The sequence below is a fragment of the Pongo abelii genome, chromosome 19, assembly GCF_028885655.2.
Source record: "Pongo abelii isolate AG06213 chromosome 19, NHGRI_mPonAbe1-v2.0_pri, whole genome shotgun sequence".
Lineage (NCBI taxonomy): Eukaryota > Metazoa > Chordata > Mammalia > Primates > Hominidae > Pongo > Pongo abelii.
In genome coordinates, this window is record NC_072004.2 from 16,395,227 (window position 1) to 16,414,888 (window position 19,662).

At 41.0% G+C, this 19,662-nt stretch overlaps 1 protein-coding gene and 2 long non-coding RNA genes across 3 annotated transcripts in view; 1 reads left to right on the forward strand and 2 right to left on the reverse strand.

The window, feature by feature from the left end:
- Positions 1-3,935: 3,935 nt before the first annotated feature.
- On the reverse strand, positions 3,936-4,708 carry LOC134760513 (uncharacterized). Its single transcript, XR_010138068.1, has 2 exons — positions 4,584-4,708; positions 3,936-4,531 (listed from the first exon to the last, which is right to left on the reverse strand). It is a non-coding gene; the product is annotated as an uncharacterized LOC134760513 (long non-coding RNA).
- Positions 4,483-7,768, forward strand: LOC129051215 (uncharacterized). The gene is made up of 2 exons (XM_054536285.2): positions 4,483-5,549; positions 7,537-7,768. Exons 1-2 carry the CDS (start codon positions 4,851-4,853, stop codon positions 7,735-7,737), a joined length of 900 nt encoding a protein of 299 aa, XP_054392260.1. The 5' UTR covers positions 4,483-4,850; the 3' UTR covers positions 7,738-7,768.
- A 3,306-nt stretch (positions 7,769-11,074) lies between these two features.
- Positions 11,075-19,662, reverse strand: part of LOC129051218 (uncharacterized) — a 31,791-nt gene continuing 23,203 nt past the window's right edge. Inside the window, exon 3 of the long non-coding RNA XR_008515301.2 lies at positions 11,075-12,011. This is a non-coding gene — a long non-coding RNA (uncharacterized LOC129051218). The remainder of the gene's footprint in view (positions 12,012-19,662) is intronic.

A 19,662-nucleotide genomic window follows, 5' to 3' on the forward strand; every position in this document is an offset into this window, starting at 1 on the left:
TTAAAACTTCATCTCTATGATGTGCCATGTTCTGAATAGGCAGTTTCTGAGTGTCCAGGCCATCTGTACAAGAAAGAGAGTTGTTATTTGGTCAAGGACACATGCATTTTTCAGTCTAGAAGAATGTCATCATTTTCTTGAGGTAATTGCAATGTTCCTACTCTGTAACAAACAGCAAATACCTCTGATTCCTAAGTCAACAGCATAGTTATTATTTGATTTTTTCCAAGTGAATAAAATGAAAAATAAAATGTTATGTCACAATCCCAAAACACTGCTGGCATATGGAATAGTTGAGATGATAGAACATGATTTTACAACTCCAAACTGAAAATATCTATCCAAGCAGTTGCACCCCTGAAAAACTACTATATTGTCTGGCAAAAGACTCTCTCATGATAGGAAGGTTTTCTAGATACTTCTAGAAATAGAGACAGGGATTAAACTTTATGTAGCCCCAAGAAAAGGAATCAGAATTGAGTACTGTTGATGATTGCTTATGGGCTTGAGAATTAAGAAAAAAAGGACCCCTCCCCACAGGTACCAACAGTTACATAACCACAGGTGCCATGGAACTAATTTGACATATTGAAACAATTTTCTATAATCATTCAGATTTGTGACAAATCAAAATCTAACTATCAAATTCATACTTATGTTAGTTACAAGTCAAATCTTATTTTAAAAAACATCCAAACTCTTTGAAGATTTATCTTAACAATGACAAAGCAATTGACTGGGAAGTAGTATTGTTAACCATTCAATTGACTATTTGACCTAAGAATGCTGTATGTATATATATTTAATTTCTATTAAACAAATGAACATATTTGTTTATACCATATATAGTTTGACTTTTTTGAGAATTCAACCAAAACCATCAATCCTGAAGTATCGAACTCCAGTGACTTCAGCAATTCTACTTTAGAATTCAATGATTTGGTAATAAATGTAAGTAAAATATTAATAATTTCAGCCAGGCGTGGTAGCTCACGCCTGTAATCCCTGCACTTTGGGAGGCTGAGGTGGGCGGATCATGAGGTCAGGAGATTGAGACCATGGTGAAACCCCATCTCTACTAAAAATACAAAAAATTAGCCAGGCGTGGTGGTGGGCGCCTGTAGTCCTAGCTACTTGGGAGGCTGAGGCAGGAGAATGGCGTGAACCCAGGAGGCGGAGCTTGCAGTGAGCTGAGATCACACCACTGCACTCCAGCCTGGGCAACACAGCAAGACTATGTCTCAAAAAAAAAAAAGTTAATAATTTCATGGTAACCCTCTTCATTTTTTTCAGAATCAGAACAACAACATTTTACCTTTGCTGATTAAGGAATGTTCTCAGTATCATCTAATATTTATGTTCTTGCAAATGCAAGTACTGAACACTGATATTTTAAATAACATCTTTGTTTTTAAAAATCATCTATCTTTCATGCATCTGTAACCATCTGATCAATGATCAGAAAGCAGAAAAGTCAGTAAGTATCACTAGGATTCTCTCAGTCACATTTAATTGGCTGGGCCCCTTTGAATTTCCATCTAGAATCTTCTGAGATTAATGTAGAAGTAATCACTCTGCATAAAAGCAGCTTAAAATACTGGACATAGCTTCAGTATCAGAACACTTTGAACTATAGTGTGACATGCACAATTGCTTTATTTTTCTTGAATATTTTCTCTCTTCCACTTGGTTAAGAATTTAGCAGATTGTGCTTTTCTGGAGAAAAAAAAAACCAATGTTGGAAACCAAGTTTTATTTAACAAAATTAAGTGATTTAAGCACAGATAGATTTTGAACTTAATTCTACAGTATGTGTTTCACAACAAATTTCCTTGTATTAACGGTACGCCATTTCATACACAGAGCAAGTTCAAGCACTGCAGAACACAGCTAATTTTGCTAATGTATCACAATTACAGAAATACCTCTGCTAAATGAACTTGTCTTATTTTCATGAAAATGAACAATGTTCAATGACCCTCAAAATATTTTATTTCATGCTGATTCAGATTTTTTCTAACCATTTTTTTCTGTGACTTTGCTTCCACAATAACATAGAATGTTTTTAAAAAGGCAAATGTAGTTTGTTTTCATATATATTTTCCAGATACTCTTTCTTAAGAAAGCACGGTAACTTGCAGTTATTACCATGCATATCTTTTTTTTGGCAAAAGGATATAATTTGTTTTAAAAAGCCAATCCGAACACTGTCCTATGTGTATATAGGGTGGCCATGCTGTTAAATTTGCACATAGACTGTCAGTGACTGAGGATGACCCAAATTGCAACTTCCTGTTTTAATGTTGCAAAGGTTGCCTATGCCTGATGGTGTGTCAAATACCCAAAGCTTGCATGGAGGGACCTAACAATGGACCTTTTCACAGCTGTGCTTCCAGAATCTTTATCGACTTTACTTCATAGTACAATAAGATGAACAAAACACAAACCGCCTGATTTCCAACAGCTGATTTAAAACCAAAACCACCATGTGAGACTTAATAATTGAATTTATTACAGTTAGTATAGTACACATTAGATATGGATGACATATCTGCAGTGAGTCATTGTAAGTCTAGTAAATATCCAGATGATAACATCTATTTAAGAACAGCACTGATAATTATATACGAGGAGGTCATGTTAAGGGTTCCACAACAAATTAAAGAGATGATGTCCATGAAGTTATCTATGCTACTCTATATAAAGCCTGGGTAATATTCAGTGCAGATACTGACTTGTGTTCCTGACTCACAGGCGGTGCTCAGACACATTTAAACCACTGTCTGACAGAATGAATGAACGTGCGCTGTAAGTGAACCCGTTTCGGGCATGAGGTTAATTATTTTCTATATGAGTACATTAAATCATTTTGTTTTCCAAGTGTAAATGAAGCCTTCAATTAGATTGAATAAAATACAAGATGTGCACCACCATGCCTGGCTAATTTGTTTATTTTTGTACAGGCAGGGTTTCACCATGTTGCCCAGGCTGGTCTGGGACTCCTGAGTTCAAGCCATCCACCTGCCTTGGCCTCCCAAAGTGCTAGGATTACAGGTGTGAGCCACTGCACCTGTCCTAAAATACAGATTTTGCTTAATTTCTGCACTTGATGTTCTGGTACAGACATTTGCTTGGAAATACAGTATAGTTAGCAGAAGCCTTTTCATGGGGAAATAAGATATCAGTAAGTATTCCAGGATTTTAAACTAGAATACAAAAGAAGAAAATATTTAAAATAAACTATAGGGTAATATAAAATTTATTTACATCCTTACATTTAACTGCTTATTTTACAAGCAATAAGTTATCATTCACCAATTAATAATTTATGTCAAGTTCACCTGTATTAATACACACAAACTTCTATGAAGTTCCATAATGCCAAATAAAAAAGCAACATTTAAGTTTATCATGTATTTTATATAGGCATAACGCAACACCAGCATTACAGGATTGCATTTACAAATTCTCTTGACTCTAAGCATGAAGTTAGGTTAAAAGACTAAGGCAATTTAACTGTTTTTGGGTTTTTTTATATTTAGGAAACCTAAATTTGTATGAGTGAATTAAATTGAATTACATTTTCTTATAGGCGTATCAGTTTACCCTATCTTTGTTAAAATAACACGCACTGCCCTACAAAATGAATGCCGTATTCACAATCATGTTTCTGCCACAATCTTAAAGATTTGGGGAAACAAATGCAATCTAAAATCAGAGACTCCATGTTCAATGCCAAAGGTACACACCTCTATTTTTTCCCCAATAAGCCTCTTGGAAAAGTCTTTGAATTACACGTTAAAGTGCACTTCAAGGAAATGTGATGTTTTCATTTATAGCTGGTGAACAGCATGCAATTTAACAGCACTGTCACTAACAATTAGAGACTGCTCTGCATCTAAATACTAAAAATGACATACACTGCAATCACAAGATATTTGGACGTGGGAATTTATTGAACAAAGTTAGGCCGGGACTCTAAAGCAGCACTTGCTTCTTTTGCTCCAAGACGACGACGTTTAAACGTTAGTATCACTATTGTTTCTTTTTTCCTCAACTCTTCTCCCACACTGCCTTCTCCCCCACCACCTTCTCCCAACGTCTTTCCCCGCTTCCCTTCTCCCTCCCTCCGCTCCCCCTTCTTCTCCCAGCACTCTTCTCAGCCCGTCTTTCTGCCTTTTTCTTCCCCTCCCTGCCTCATCCTCTTCTCTCCCACCAATCTTTTTCTCCTCTCCATCTATTTCCCCAAGGTCGTCTTCGCTGCTTTCCCCTCCCTTCTTCTTCCCCCAAACCCGTCCTCTTCCCTACTCCCTCCCCACCTTTTTCTTCCCTTCACCGCTTTTCCAGTCTTCTTCCTCACCTTCTGCCCTTTCCCTCCCCTCTCCTTCCCGACCCTTCTCCTTTCCCACCCCTCTCCTTTCCCAACGTCTTCCCACCTTTTTCTCCCCTCTCCCTCTTCTCCCCTCCTTCTTCCCCACTGCGGTCTTCCCGCATCCTCTTCTGCAGTCTCCCTACTGTTTTCTTCCCGCACCTTCTTCTCCCCCGCAGTTTTTTTCCCCTTCCCCACCGTTTTCTTCCCGCACCTTCTTCTCCCCCGCAGTTTTTTTCCCCTTCCCCACCGTTTTCTTCCCCTCAGTCTCTCCCATTCCTGGCAGCACGGCTTCTTGTGGCGGCAGCTTTTCCTCCCATCTTCTTCTATCCACCCGCTCGCTTCCAGTCTCCACCTTCCCGCCTATTCCCCCAGCAGCGTCTTCCCGCCGCTCCCTCTTCTCCCCTCCCCCTCCTCACCGTCTTCTCCCGGCCTATTACCCCCAACCGTTTTCTTCCTCACCCCGCACCGTTTCCTTCCCATGTCTGCCGCAGTCTTCTTCCCACCCTCTTCTCCTCTCCCCATCGTCTTCTTTCCCAGCCTCTTATTCTCCGTCTTCTACCCGCCTCCATATCCCCACCTTCTTCTCGCAGCAGCGTCTTCCTGCCGCGCTTTTCTCTCCCCGCACCAAATCTTCTCTCTTCCTCTTCCCACCGTCCTCTCCCCACGCCGTCCTCTCCCCACGCCGTCTTCTCCCCTCACCGTCTTCTCCCCTCACCGTCTTCTCCCCTCACCGTCTTCTCCCCGCGCCTTCCCCACAACCGTTTTCTTCCCCTCACACCGTTTTCTTCCCCCCACACCGTTTTCTTCCCCCCACACCGTTTTCTTCCCCTCACACCGTTTTCTTCCCATGTCCTCCCACCGTCTGGCAGGAGCGTCTGTCAGTCGCAATCTTCTTCCCACTTTCTTCTCTCCCTCTCCCCATCGTCTTTTTTCCCAGCCTCTTATTTCCGCCATCTTCTTCCCCTCCCCCACCATTCTCTTCCCGTTTCCATCTCCCCACCTTCTCGCAGCAGCGACTTCCTGCCGCGCTTTTCTCTCCCCCTCTCCCTTCTCCCCTCTTCCACTCCCCACCGTCTTCGCCCCCGATCGTCTTCTTGCCCACCCCCTTCTCGCGCTCTCCCACTGCCTTTCACCTAGAAGCTCTCCACGCGTGCGCGCGCCTGTGTCCCTGCCCCCGGTGTGTCTATGCGCCCAGGCAGCCCCATAAGCTGGGCCCCTGAGCTCCGCCCCAGCAGCCAACGGGAGACGCAGGAGAGTCGCTGCGTGTGCCATCACGGCTGCCGCCACCCCCGCCCCCGCCCCCTCTGCTGCTTCAGAACTGAACAGTGTTGGCTGCGGGCGGAAGACAGTGGGGCCCAGAAGACTGCGGGGAGAGGGGGAGGAGGGGACGGAGAGGGTGGGAAAGACCTTGGAAAGTAGGATGGGGAGAAAGAAGGTGGGGAAGAAGACGGGGAGAAAGTGCAGGGAAGAGACAGTGTGGTAGAGAAGACAGTGGAGGAAAACGGTGAGGAGAGGGAGAAAGGAGGGTGGAAAAGAAAACGATGAGGACAAGGCCGGGAGCGGTGGCTCACGCCTGTAATCCCAGCACTTTGGGAGGCTGATGCGGGCGGATCACAAGGTCAGGAGTTCGAGACCTGCCTGACCAACATGCTGAAACCCAGTCTCTACTAAAAACACAAAAATTAGCTGGGCGTGATGGCCAGCTCCTGTATTCCCAGCTACTCCAGCGCCTGAGGCAGGAAAATCGCTTGAGGCGGAGGTTGCAGTGAGCTGAGAACTCACCATTGCACTCCAGCCTGGATGACACAGGGAGACTCCATCTCAAAAAAGAACAAAAAACTACAGTGGGGAGAGGGCGAGGGGAAGAAGATAGTATGGGGAAAAGACCACCGAGAAAGGAAGAAGAGGTGGGGAGAGCTCTATTGTTTCACTGAACATTCCTCAGTTAAAGTTAAAATGTTCCCATAAGTTTGTGTTTTTAACTTTTGGTCTTCCAGTTGGTATATTCTTTTCTTCCTCCATCTCCTTTTTATACTCTCCAACCACCTTTCTCTTTTTATTTTTCCAATGTTTTTCTTTCTTCTAAGAACATTCTTAACGCTGGTAGCACTTTACAATGTTGCAAAGCTCTGAATCCTATTTCCTGTCAACTCTTCATGCTTTCCCGTTGAGATATCAGGAGATTTTCATCCTATTATTTTGTTTACACTAGGAACATTTCAGCTTGGCTAGACCTGTTTTCTACCTAATTTTTTTCAGCTTCAAGCTTCAGAAACCCAAATGCTCCTGTTTTTTTGTTTTTTTGTTTTTTTTGAGACGGAGTCTCTCTCTGTTGCCCAGGCTGGAGTTCAGTGGCAAGATCTCCGCTCACTGCAAGCTCCACCCCCAAGGTTCACGCCATTCTCCTGCCTCAGCACCCCCAGTAGCTGGGACGACAGGCGCCCACCACCACGCCCGGCTAATTTTTTGTATTTTTTTAGTAGAGACGGGGTTTCACCATGTTAGCCAGGCTGGTCTCGATCTCCTGACCTCGTGATCCGCCTGCCTCGGCCTCCCAAAGTGCTGGGATTACAGGCGTGACCAAATGTGCTCCTTTACCAATTGTTTCTGTCTCAGGAATTGGTTTCTTGTTGCACTGTGGTACACATGAAGCCAAATACCTTTCTCAGCTCATTATCCCCAGAATGTATTTGCACATTATTGACACACAATAGACACCTAATAAATATTTCTAAATTTTTATTGTTCTTCTTTGCCACAAAACAGCAATCACCTTTTTTTTTTTTTTTTAGCATGATGTACATGCCCTTCTGTCATCTTGTCCTGAACTATTTATCAAATCTTATTTCTTCCCACTCTCCCATTTGTTTCCCACGCTGTGGCCGTTCAGAACTACTTAGAGCTCTGTCAACTCTCCATGCTATTTTATAATAATCAACACTAATGAAAAGAAAAGCGGCTTTATAGCAGAGGCAGAACTCATTATTTTTTAAAAAATACATGCCTATCTCCCATGTTGAATAGTGTCCCACAGAAAGTCATGTCCAGCTGGAACCCAGGAATGTTAAAGTATTTGGAAACAGGGTCTCTGCAGATACACTTGGTTAAGACAAGGTCACAGTGCATTAGGGTGGGCCGTAAAGCCAATGGCTGTGTCCTTACAGGAAGGTCGTGGGAACATCCAGAGACCTACAGGGAAGACGGCCATGGGACAAGGGAGGCAGAGTCTGGAGTTAGCTGCCTACAGTCACGGAATGCCAAGGACAGCTGGAAACCACCAGAAGCTAAGAAGGAGATTTTACCTGAAAGCCTCCCAAAGGAATCAGTCATACTCACACCTCCTTTTTGAATTTCTGGCCTCGTGAATGGTGAAAAAATAAATTTCTATCGTCTTAAGCCCTGTGGTTTGTGGTCATTTATTCTGTTCCTAGCCTTAGGAAACTAACACAGCATGCTAAGGGAAAAGAAGAAAATTCTGCATAAAATGTCATTTTACTTTTTAAAACAACTACTGTTGACAGTAAATGAGTATTCTTCTAAGATTCATATGCAGAACATATATGCAGCCCAGAACATTTTTTCAGACCCATGGCATAAGTGATTATGATCGATAAAATCCAAATATTAACCTGCCAAAAGAGTTATTTTTTCCTTTGCGGTCATTTAAATGTAATAAGCAGAGGTCATGAGCCCTATAAAAATCTATTCATTTGTTGTCACTTGATACTTATGATCCATTGACATATTTAGGTTTTTAGTTCTTTGTACAGATTATGGTTTGTCTTGCACTGTAATTTTATTGCACAACAAATTTTTTATTTATCATATATCTAAGTTGCTTCTTAAATGTAAGTAACTTTGCACTTGAAAATACTCAGAAGACTTCTGTCGACCTTCTCATAACAGCTTCTTCTAGTTAATAAAAACCTAATTCCATTTTCCTTTTATGTATAGATTATAAGTAAAATCGGCATTTAAAAATTACAATCTGTTCCACAATTTCTATTGCTATTGTAGGTAGTATAACATAAAATGTGTCTTATTTTTCCCTCACTCACTGACAATTTAAGTAAATTTTTTAAACCAAGAAGCTCTTTTCACATACCAGGCCCAGTGATTGGAACTGAGTATTCAGTATTGAACAAAGCAAACAAGTTTCTTACCATTAAGCTCATATTCTATGTTATAAACATTTTTCCAGTGAAATTACTGGAATGTTTTCAAGCAATGTTGAATTGTGTTCTTATAATCACCTATCTCCATTTATTGTTGAGAATGAAGAAAATTTTGGAGCATACAATTCAATGCAATGATTTTTTTTTTTTTTTTTTTTTTTTGAGACAGAGTTTCACTCTTGCTGCCCAGGCTGGAGTGCAGTGTCATGATCTGGGCTCACTACAACCTCCACTTCCTGGGTCCAACAATTCTCCTGCCTCAGCCTCCTGAGTAGCTGAGGTTAAAGGCTTGTGCCACCATACCCGGCTAATTTTTTGTTTAGTAGAGACGGATTTTCACCAGGCTCTCCAGGCTAGTCTTGAACTCTTGACCTCAGATGATCCACCCGCCTCAGCCTCCCAAAGTGCTGGCATTACAGGCATGAGCCACTGCACCTGGCCCAATGCAATGATTTAGTAGTTATTATGGCGGTTTTAAAATGACCTGAGTGAAATATAGTGCTTATATCAATTCTGAATACTGAATTGCTGGATTATACAGTAATTCTGCTTTTAAGTTTTGAGGAACTGACATACTGTTTTGCACAGCATCTGCACCACTTTAAGTCTCTTCCAACAGTGTATATGGGTTTCAATTTGTCCACGTTCTAGACAACATTTGTTATTTTCTTTTTAAAAATATGGTAGCCATGGTTATTATTTATTTTAATCACCAGATTATCTTCTTCAGTGTTTGAGTTTTACAAGAATATCAATTCTATTTTTCTATTATCCTTTTATACATATTTCATATAAATATCAAATAATTAAGATAATTTATTGCTACTGTTTTTATTTCAATGCTTTATAGTAAAGGCCACTGAATATATAAATATATAAAATATATAAATGATAAATTTTGCTTTGACTCCTTTGTGAATGGCTATAAATAAAAATTTTTCAATTACTTATTACATGCCAATCACTCCACAATGTTCAGAGTAGGCTTTAACGTTGCCATGTTAAACTTCTCTACTTGTGATTTCTATATCTAACCCAGCTGGCAGCAAGACAGTTTTGTGTCTTTGTTGAAATGACTTTGGCTTTATGTAGACCATTCATTCAGTTTCCATGTCATTTCCCTGAAATATTTGTGGTTCATTTTTTCAATTCAAATAAACATGCTTTTTTTTTTTTTTTTTCAATACTGTGCTACATTCCTGATGTCATACAAACTATGCAAGGAGTCAAAACATAACTCTGGTCCTTTTCAGGAGAAACTTATAATATTTCATTAAAACTAACTTATGAAAACATGACCAAAATATGATAGACTATTCATTTGTCTTTTAATTAGGTAAATGCTTATTTGTCTTTCTCGAATGTTTCACCTTCTTCTATAATTTTATCATTTTACTTTTTTACCTTGTCTTTTGATTTCTAGATTATATTCATTTCTACAAGACCACATTTTAATTTGTATTTCATTTTCTATACATTTGGCATCCCTATCTGGCAAGCTTCCTGTGTTATTTAGTGGGATACAAGTAATTGCTTCTTTTTCATTTATATTTTACTGTCTGTGACATCTTTACAATTAGTTGATAATTTCTGTCATGCATCACAATAACTCATTGCTATAAATATCCTATTTTTAAAATTGTTCTCAGCTTCTTTTCTCATTTTCCTTTTAATTCTTCATGTATTCTATTTTTTGATTCTTATTTTTTGGGCTTCGAAAATACCTTTTTATATCCTTCTGGATTACTTTAGTGTCATAATTATTCTTTAAATTTTATATAAGCTTTACATACATTTAGTATTTTATGGATAATGATATTGTATTTGAAGCTTCAGTATAACTACAAAATATTATTTTTTATCCCAAGACATTTAATAAAAAGAAATAATGTAGTTGGAGCAGATTAGTAGATGAAATGAATGACAGACGAGGAATTGCTATAAGCACTATATTTCACTCAGGTCATTTTAAAACCACCATAATAACTACCAAATCATTGCATTGGGCTGGGCACAGTGGCTCATGCCTGTAATGCCAGCACTTTGGGAAGCTGAGGTGGGTGGATCATCTGAGGTCAGGAGTTTGAGACTAGCCTAGACAACCTGACAAAACCCCGTCTCTACTAAACAAAAAATTAGCCAGGCGTGGTGGTGCATGCCTGTAATCTCAGCTACTCAGGAGGCTGAGGCAGGAGAATTGCTTGAACCCGGGAGGCAGAGGTTGCAGTGAGCCGGGATCGTGACACTGCACTCCAGCCTGGGCAGCAAGAGCGAAACTCTGTCTCAAAAAAAATAAAAATAAAATAAAAAATATATCATTGCATTGAATTGTATGCTCCAAAATTTTCTTCATTCTCAACAATAAATGGAGATAGGTGATTATAAGAACACAATTCAACATTGCTTGAAAACATTCCAGTAATTTCACTGGAAAAATGTTTATAACATAGAATATGAGCTTAATGGTAAGAAACTTGTTTGCTTTGTTCAATACTGAATACTCAGTTCCAATCACTGGGCCTGGTATGTGAAAAGAGCTTCTTGGTTTAAAAAATTTACTTAAATTGTCAGTGAGTGAGGGAAAAATAAGACACATTTTATGTTATACTACCTACAATAGCAATAGAAATTGTGGAACAGATTGTAATTTTTAAATGCCGATTTTACTTATAATCTATACATAAAAGGAAAATGGAATTAGGTTTTTATTAACTAGAAGAAGCTGTTATGAGAAGGTCGACAGAAGTCTTCTGAGTATTTTCAAGTGCAAAGTTACTTACATTTAAGAAGCAACTTAGATATATGATAAATAAAAAATTTGTTGTGCAATAAAATTACAGTGCAAGACAAACCATAATCTGTACAAAGAACTAAAAACCTAAATATGTCAATGGATCATAAGTATCAAGTGACAACAAATGAATAGATTTTTATAGGGCTCATGACCTCTGCTTATTACATTTAAATGACCGCAAAGGAAAAAATAACTCTTTTGGCAGGTTAATATTTGGATTTTATCGATCATAATCACTTATGCCATGGGTCTGAAAAAATGTTCTGGGCTGCATATATGTTCTGCATATGAATCTTAGAAGAATACTCATTTACTGTCAACAGTAGTTGTTTTAAAAAGTAAAATGACATTTTATGCAGAATTTTCTTCTTTTCCCTTAGCATGCTGTGTTAGTTTCCTAAGGCTAGGAACAGAATAAATGACCACAAACCACAGGGCTTAAGACGATAGAAATTTATTTTTTCACCATTCACGAGGCCAGAAATTCAAAAAGGAGGTGTGAGTATGACTGATTCCTTTGGGAGGCTTTCAGGTAAAATCTCCTTCTTAGCTGCTGGTGGTTTCCAGCTGTCCTTGGCATTCCGTGACTGTAGGCAGCTAACTCCAGACTCTGCCTCCCTTGTCCCATGGCCGTCTTCCCTGTAGGTCTCTGGATGTTCCCACGACCTTCCTGTAAGGACACAGCCATTGGCTTTACGGCCCACCCTAATGCACTGTGACCTTGTCTTAACCAAGTGTATCTGCAGAGACCCTGTTTCCAAATACTTTAACATTCCTGGGTTCCAGCTGGACATGACTTTCTGTGGGACACTATTCAACATGGGAGATAGGCATGTATTTTTTAAAAAATAATGAGTTCTGCCTCTGCTATAAAGCCGCTTTTCTTTTCATTAGTGTTGATTATTATAAAATAGCATGGAGAGTTGACAGAGCTCTAAGTAGTTCTGTACGGCCACAGCGTGGGAAACAAATGGGAGAGTGGGAAGAAATAAGATTTGATAAATAGTTCAGGACAAGACGATAGAAGGGCAAGTACATCATGCTAAAAAAAAAAAAAGGTGATTGCTGTTTTGTGGCAAAGAAGAACAATAAAAATTTAGAAATATTTATTAGGTGTCTATTCTTTGTCAATAATGTACAAAAACTTGCTGGGGATAATGAGCTGAAAAAGGTATATGGCTTCATGTGTATCGCAGTGCAACAAGAAACCAATTCCTGAGACAGAAACAATTAGTAAAGGAGCACATTTGGGTTTGTCAAGCTTCAAGTTGAAAAAAATTAAGTAGAAAACAGGTCTAGCCAAGTTGAAATGTTCCTAGTGTAAATAAAATAATAGGATGAAAATCTCCTGATACCTCAATGGGAAAGCATGAAGAGATGACAGGAAATAGGATTCGGAGCTTTGCAACATTGTAAAGTGTTACCAGCGTTAAGAATGTTCTTAGAAGAAAGAAAAACATTGGAAAATAAAAAGAGAAAGGTGGTTGGAGTTTTAACTTGGTGTTGAATAAAATTAAGGAGCTGGAGGTAGAAAAGAATACACCAACTGGAAGAGCAAAAGTTGAAAATACGGAATTTATGAGAACATTTTAACTTTAACTGAGGAATGTTCAGTGAAACAGTAGAGCTCTCCCACCTCTTCTCCCTTTCTCGGTGGTCTTCTTCCCCACTATCTTCTTCCCCTCGCCCTCTCCCCACTGTAGTTTTTCTCTTTTCTGAGATGAGTCTCCCTGTGTTGTCCAGGATGGAGTGCAGTGGTGAGTTCTCAGCTCACTGCAACCTCCGCCCCCTGGTTCAAGCAGTTCTCCTGCCTCACAGCCTCTGGAGTAGCTGGGGTTACAGGCGCTCGCCGCCACCGCGCCCGGCTAATTTTTGTATTTGTAGTAGAGACTGGGTTTCAGCATTGTTGGTCAGGCAGGTCTCGAACTCCTGAACTTGGACTCCACCTGCCTCAGCCTTCCAAAGTGCTGGGATTACAGGCGTGAGCCACCGCGCCCTGCCGTGTCCTCACCTTCTTCTTTCCCACCCTCCTTTCTGCCTCTCCGACTTTCCAAGGTTCTTTCCCACCTTCTCCTTACCCTCCTCCCCATCTCCCTGCAGTCTTCTGGGCCCCACTGTCTTCCTTCCGCAGCCAACACTTTTCAGTTCTGAGGCAGCCGGGCGGCGGGGCGGCGGGGCGGTGGGGCGGCGGCACAAAGAAACAAAAAATTATTTGTCAAGGTAAACAATATTATCAGACATAATCAAGAACGTTTTTATAAGATAACTTTGTGAGGTCAACAACAAAACAACACAAGTGAGAGAAAATTTCAAATACCATTTTTTATGATGAATATTTATTCATCATATGCTTCTGATAAAGACAGAGTAGGTATCCTAGAATAATTTAAATTAGGGTTTGTATGTAAAGTAACATTTTAAAACAAATCAGGTCCTGGCATGGTGGCTCATGCCTATAATCCCAGCACTTTGGGAGGCCGAGGCGGGTGGATCACCTGAGGTCAGGAGGTCGAGACCAGCCTGGCTAACATGGCGAAATCCCGTGTCTACTAAAATTACAAAATTAGTAGTGGCGTGCACCTGTAGTCACAGCTACTCGGGAAGCTGAGGCAGGAGAATCCCTTGATTCTCAGAGGTGGAGGTTGCAGTCAGCCGAGATTGTGCCACTGCACTCCAGCCTGGGTGACACAGCAAGACTCCATCACAAAAAATAATAATAATAAATAAATAAATAAATAAAAATAAATCGGAGGCAATAATTTACTTTTTTTTAACAGTAACTGAGTTAATGCACAGCCAAGAATTGTCAGGCTAAGATTTGGAGAGAAACAGCATCTAGAGAAATAAGAGCTGCTTTGCCCTGGAGCCATTTATTACTTCAGATGGGGTATCTACCCAGGTTGTGTTAAACCTCTGTTAGTCTTGTAGAGACCCCCAGTTTGGTCATGGATATTAAAGGCTGCTGGTGCATTAAAGCAGTGAGAAGGAACCAGAATTCACCCAATCACCACAGCAGGCTGGCTGCTCTCCACCTGAGTGCCCCAAAAAGGTTCCAACTCCAAATTTTTATGAAAGTGATTCAGAATTTGATTGTCCTTATACTTCTGACATGAGCAAATAGCAATCATTTGAGAAAGAAAACATTAGTTGGGCCTCTAAAGACAGACAAAACCAGTTGTTCACCACTATATTTTGTACATTTGCTCAAAGATATGAGGGTCAATGAAGAAAAAAAGACACTGTGAGAAGGAATAAACAGATGCCAAGGAAAAAGAAAAAATTATGTGTCAAAGCAACTAGAATTACTATATTCAAAGACACGAAGTCAAGCTTGGAAACTTCAACAAGAAAGTGGAAAGTATAAAAGTGACAGATTAGGGTAAATAACATGCAAAAATTCTAAGACTAAAAAATGTGAAGAAGAAAAAGGTCACTCAATATATGAGTTTAACAGCAAATGAGACACAGCTAAGTAAAGAAGCAGTGAATTATAATTGATATCATAAACTAACCAGAAAAAATATGCATGTTGATACATACATTCATAAAGATATATGGATACAAGAGCTTAAGAGTCACTGAGGATATTTCATAGTAAAATCTAATATACGCTGAAGAAAAGAGATGAAAATAAGAATGGGACAGAAAAATATTTAAAGACCAAATTGCTGAGAATTTTCTAAACTTAATGAAATATAATAACCTACAATTTCAGAAAGACAAACTCCTGGTAATGAAGCTTCAGAAAACCAAGAAACAAGTAGAAATTAGTAGAGCTTCACTGTGATGTAAGACACCACTAGTCAAAAAATTCCCTACACAACCAAAGTATCTTTTAAAAATAAAGATAACATTAAAATATGTTCAGATGAGTAAAAACTGACAGAATTTTTTTTTTTTACCAGCAGATAGACCCTAAGTGAAATTCTAAAGCATGTTTATTGAGAAAGAAGAAAAAGCAAAATGATGATAAATAAATATTTTCAAGGATTCAGGGATGAATGGAGAGCAGCAAAAGTGGCAGATATCTTGACAATACACAAATGGACTAAAACAGCAATGCCTTGGGGATATTAAATACATAGCACAGACCCAATTCACACACAGGTACAAGTACATGTGAGAAGGGATAACAGGGCTGGGCACGGTGACTCAGGCCTGTAATCCCAGCACTTTGGGAGGCCAAAGCAGGTGGATCATGAACTCAGGAATTCAACACCAGCCTGGCCAACATAGTGAAAGCCCGTCTCTACTAAAAATACAAAAATTAGCTGGGCATGGTGGTGGGTGCCTGTAGTCCCAGCTACTTGGGTGGCTGAGGCAGGAGAATCACTTGAAGCCAGGAGGCAGAGGTTGCAGTGCGCCAAGATCAAGCCACTGCAATCCAGCCTAGGTGACACGGTGAGACTCTGTCTCACAAAAAAAAAAAAAAAAAGAGAAGGGATAATAAAATTAAGGTCCTTCCTTGCATTTTCCAGAACAATAGTAAAAAGAATTAATAACTATTACATTTTGATAAGTCAAAAAATATATTGTAATTTCTGGCTGGGTGTGGTGGCTCACGCCTGTAATCCCAGCACTTTGGGACGCTGAGGTGGGCAGATCACCTGAGGTAGGGAGTTCGAGGCCAGCCTGACCAACATGGTGAAATCTCATCTCTACTAAAAATATAAAATTAGCTGGCCATGGTGGCACATGCCTGTAATCCCAGCTACTCGGGAGGCTAAGGCAGGAGAATCACTTGAACCAGGAGGCAGAGGTTGCAGTGAGCCGAGATGGCGCCATTGCACTCCAGCCTGGGCAACAAGAGCGAAACTACGTCTCAAAAAAAAAAAAAAGTATCGTTGAATAATTTTTTTTCTTTAACAGGGGACTTTTTTCTGGTCTGACCCCCAGCCCCCCACCTACCTACATAAGAGACTGGAGTGGGTATGGGGGAGAATCTTCACCAGAAATGGGGGAAGCAGTACAGGTTCACGTTGTGGAAGGTGACGGTCCCTCTCCATTGGCCATCCCCTACAGGGCTCCCAGAACACTGGAGCCAAGCAGACACCCCCAGCAGAGACCTGGAGACTCTTGTCTGGAGAAACAGAATAGTCTTAGAGAAAAGCCCCTGAGGGGCCAATGTCTCAGCAGTCTCCATCCAGCTGCCCTTCTCCCATCTCAGTGCACTTCCCCTAAAATGCACGCCCTGGCCTGGGAGCAGGGGCCCGGAGAGGGCCCACCAGCTTCTCTCAGGTCATGACAATGGCCAGATACTGCAGAGGCACTGAGCGTGTTAAGACATTCTTGCCTTACCATAAGCATGGTGCCATTATTGTCCCCACTTTGCAGATGAGGGAACCATGGCCTGGGGGGTGAGGAGGGTCACTCAGCGAGGAAGTAGAATGGAGAATAGAATACCAGGCATTGGGCTGCAGAGCCCGGCCTTCCCCTGGGCTAATGGAGGGAGGGGTGACCATGGCCCACAGTCTCCAGAGGTCTGGGAGCAGGGCATCACTGGCGAGGCTGGGGGGTCACTCACCACTCATGGGTGAGAAGGTCAAACTCCCCATATAGCTGGCCCATCATGATGGACTTGGGCTTGAGCACATAGTAGTTGACAGCCTCGTACATGCCACCACTGATGGATGGCTGCCCTTTCAGTGACATCATGGCAGCTGCCAGGACTCTGTAACACTGGGAGATGGACCGCCTGAGAGTGAGGCTCCCAGAGAGCAGGGCTGGAGTGGACTGGGGGCCACGGGGAGGGGGAGGGGTATTCTATGCCAAGGGCCACAAATGGAGGCCAACCCCTATTGAAGCTGCACCCCCCTGCAGGTCCACTATCCGGATACTGGCTGCCAAGCTTGGCTCTGCTTACAGTACTCTTGCCAGAGCCTGTGGCCCCGATGAGTATGAGGCCGTGTCGCACCACCGTGGTCTCGTAGAGCTGGATGCACTTGGTCAGGAAGCCTGGGGGACATGGCATGGGGCCCAAGGGTCAGAGCATGGGCTTGGATCCTGGCCACACCACTAGCTTGTGTGACCTTGGGTGAGTCACTGCAGTCCCTGAGCCTCAATTTCCTCATCTATAAAATGAGGACGGTGGTAGCACATTACTTACTACACTTGCTTTATCAAATATCCATCCTCCTATGCATTCTTCTATCCATTATTAATCTTCCTTTTGGGGGGAATGAATTTCAGAGTAAATTGAAGACACCAATAAATATTTCCTTCTAAATACTTAAACATATACATCATTTACTGGACTTCAACAATCTCTTTACAGTTTTCTTCTGACATCAATTTTATGCACAATGAGCTCCCCAAGTGAATGTTTGTTGAATTTTGTGTATATTTGTGAATTTTAAGTGTATATTTACTAAATATTGACAAATGTATGTCAGTGTAATACAAATCTCTATGAAGATCTACAATATTTGTCCACATATATTTTGCCTTATCCCCTCTCTTTTCTTCTTCTGGGATTCCAATTAGGTATAATAGGTATATGTTGGACCTTTTGATATGGTTCTGTGGGTCTCTGAGACTATTTTTTTTCTAGTATCTTTTTTCTCTCTTCTTTAGAGTCAATAATATTGATCTTTTTTCAAGTTCACTGTCTCTTCTTCTGTTATCTTCATTCTGCAGTTAAGCCTATCGATGAATTTTTTATTTAGACATTGCATTTTTTTAGTTCTAGAGTTTACAGTTCACTGTTATAGTTTTCCTCTACTGCAATTTCCAATTTTTACATTATTGTAAACCGATTTTCTTTCATGTATGTGAGCTTTAAAATCTTTGTCTGCTAATTTGAGCATCTAGGTCATCTGGGTTGGGATTCTGTGGATTGTCTTTTTTCTTGAAAATGGATCACATTTTCTTGTTTCTTTGTATGTGGAGTAATTTGGGGTTGGATTCTTGATATCAGTATCAAAAATATTGAATGTTACGTTGTGGAGACTCTAGGTTCAGTTACATTCCTCTGAGAAGATTCCTTCCTTCCTCCCTCTCTTCTTTCCTCCCTCCCTTCCTCCTTCCCTTTCTCATTTCCTTCCTGGTATGGTTTGGATGTTTGTCCCCTCTATATCTCATGTGATTCCCAATGTTGGAGGTGGGGCCTGATGGGAGGTGATTGGATCACGGGGCAGATCCCTCATGAATGGCTTAGCACCATCGCCTTGATTCAAAGTGAGTTTCTCGCTCTGAGTTCCTGTGAGATCTGCTTGTTTAAAAGAGCATGGCACCTCCGCTGTGCATCTCTTGCTCCTGCTGTGACCAGGTGATGTGCCTGCTCCCCCTTTGACTCTGGCCATGAGTGTAAGCTTCCTGAGGCCCTTACGAGAAGCAGATGCTGGCACTATGCTTCCTGTGCACTCTGCAAAACTGTGAGCAAATGAAACCACTTTTTTAAAATAAATTACCCAGCCTCAGGTATTCCTTTATAGTGATGCAAACAGCCTAACACAACTCTCTCCCTTTCTTTCCTTTCTTTCTTCCTCTCTTCTACCAGACAAGTAAGTTGGTTGGACTTAAACTACAAATTTTGTCTTGGGTGGTAGTTCAGAGATCAGCCAGATATTCGAACAGGCTTTATTTATAGAATTTGGGAATCTCTCCTTTCCAGGAATCCCCACCTTACTTTTCTGCCGCTCTGATTTCCCTGAACTCTACCCTGTGGTTCTTCAGGCCAGAAAGACTGAGTTTTCTATTGGAGCTTTACATAACCTGTGTGGTGCCAACTTTGATGTGTACTCAGGCTAAAAGTCATTAAAAACAGATAACTCACTTTGTGCCACTACCTTTTTCCCAAGAGTCAACTGCTGTCCGGATCTGTATTACTTTTCTTTACTCTTCCTTGCCTAAAGGATTTTTATTTGCTTGTTTTGTTTTAGTTTTGGTCTAGAGTTTATTGTTACCTGCAAGAGGGTTGGGTCTGGCAGGAGTGATTTTCTTTTTTAATTTTAATTTTTTTTTGTTTTGAGACAGAGTTTCGCTTTGTCACTCAGGCTGGAGTGCAGTGGCGTGGTCTGGGCTCCCTGCAATTTCCATCTCCTGGGTTCAAAGAATTCTCGTGCCTCAGCCTCTTGAGTAGCTGGGACAACAGGCATGTGCCACCACGCCCAACTAATTTTTGTAATTTTTAAGAGTAGAGATGGGGTTTCACCATGTTGGCCAGGCTGGTCTCAAATTTCTGTCCTCAAGCAGTTTACACTCGCCTTGGCTTCCCAAAGTGCTGGGATTACAGACGTGAACCACTGTGCCCGGCCAAATTTTAATTATTTAAAGAAAGAAGAAAATATGAACCCAGTGTCTGGCCTACCATCTTATTTTGT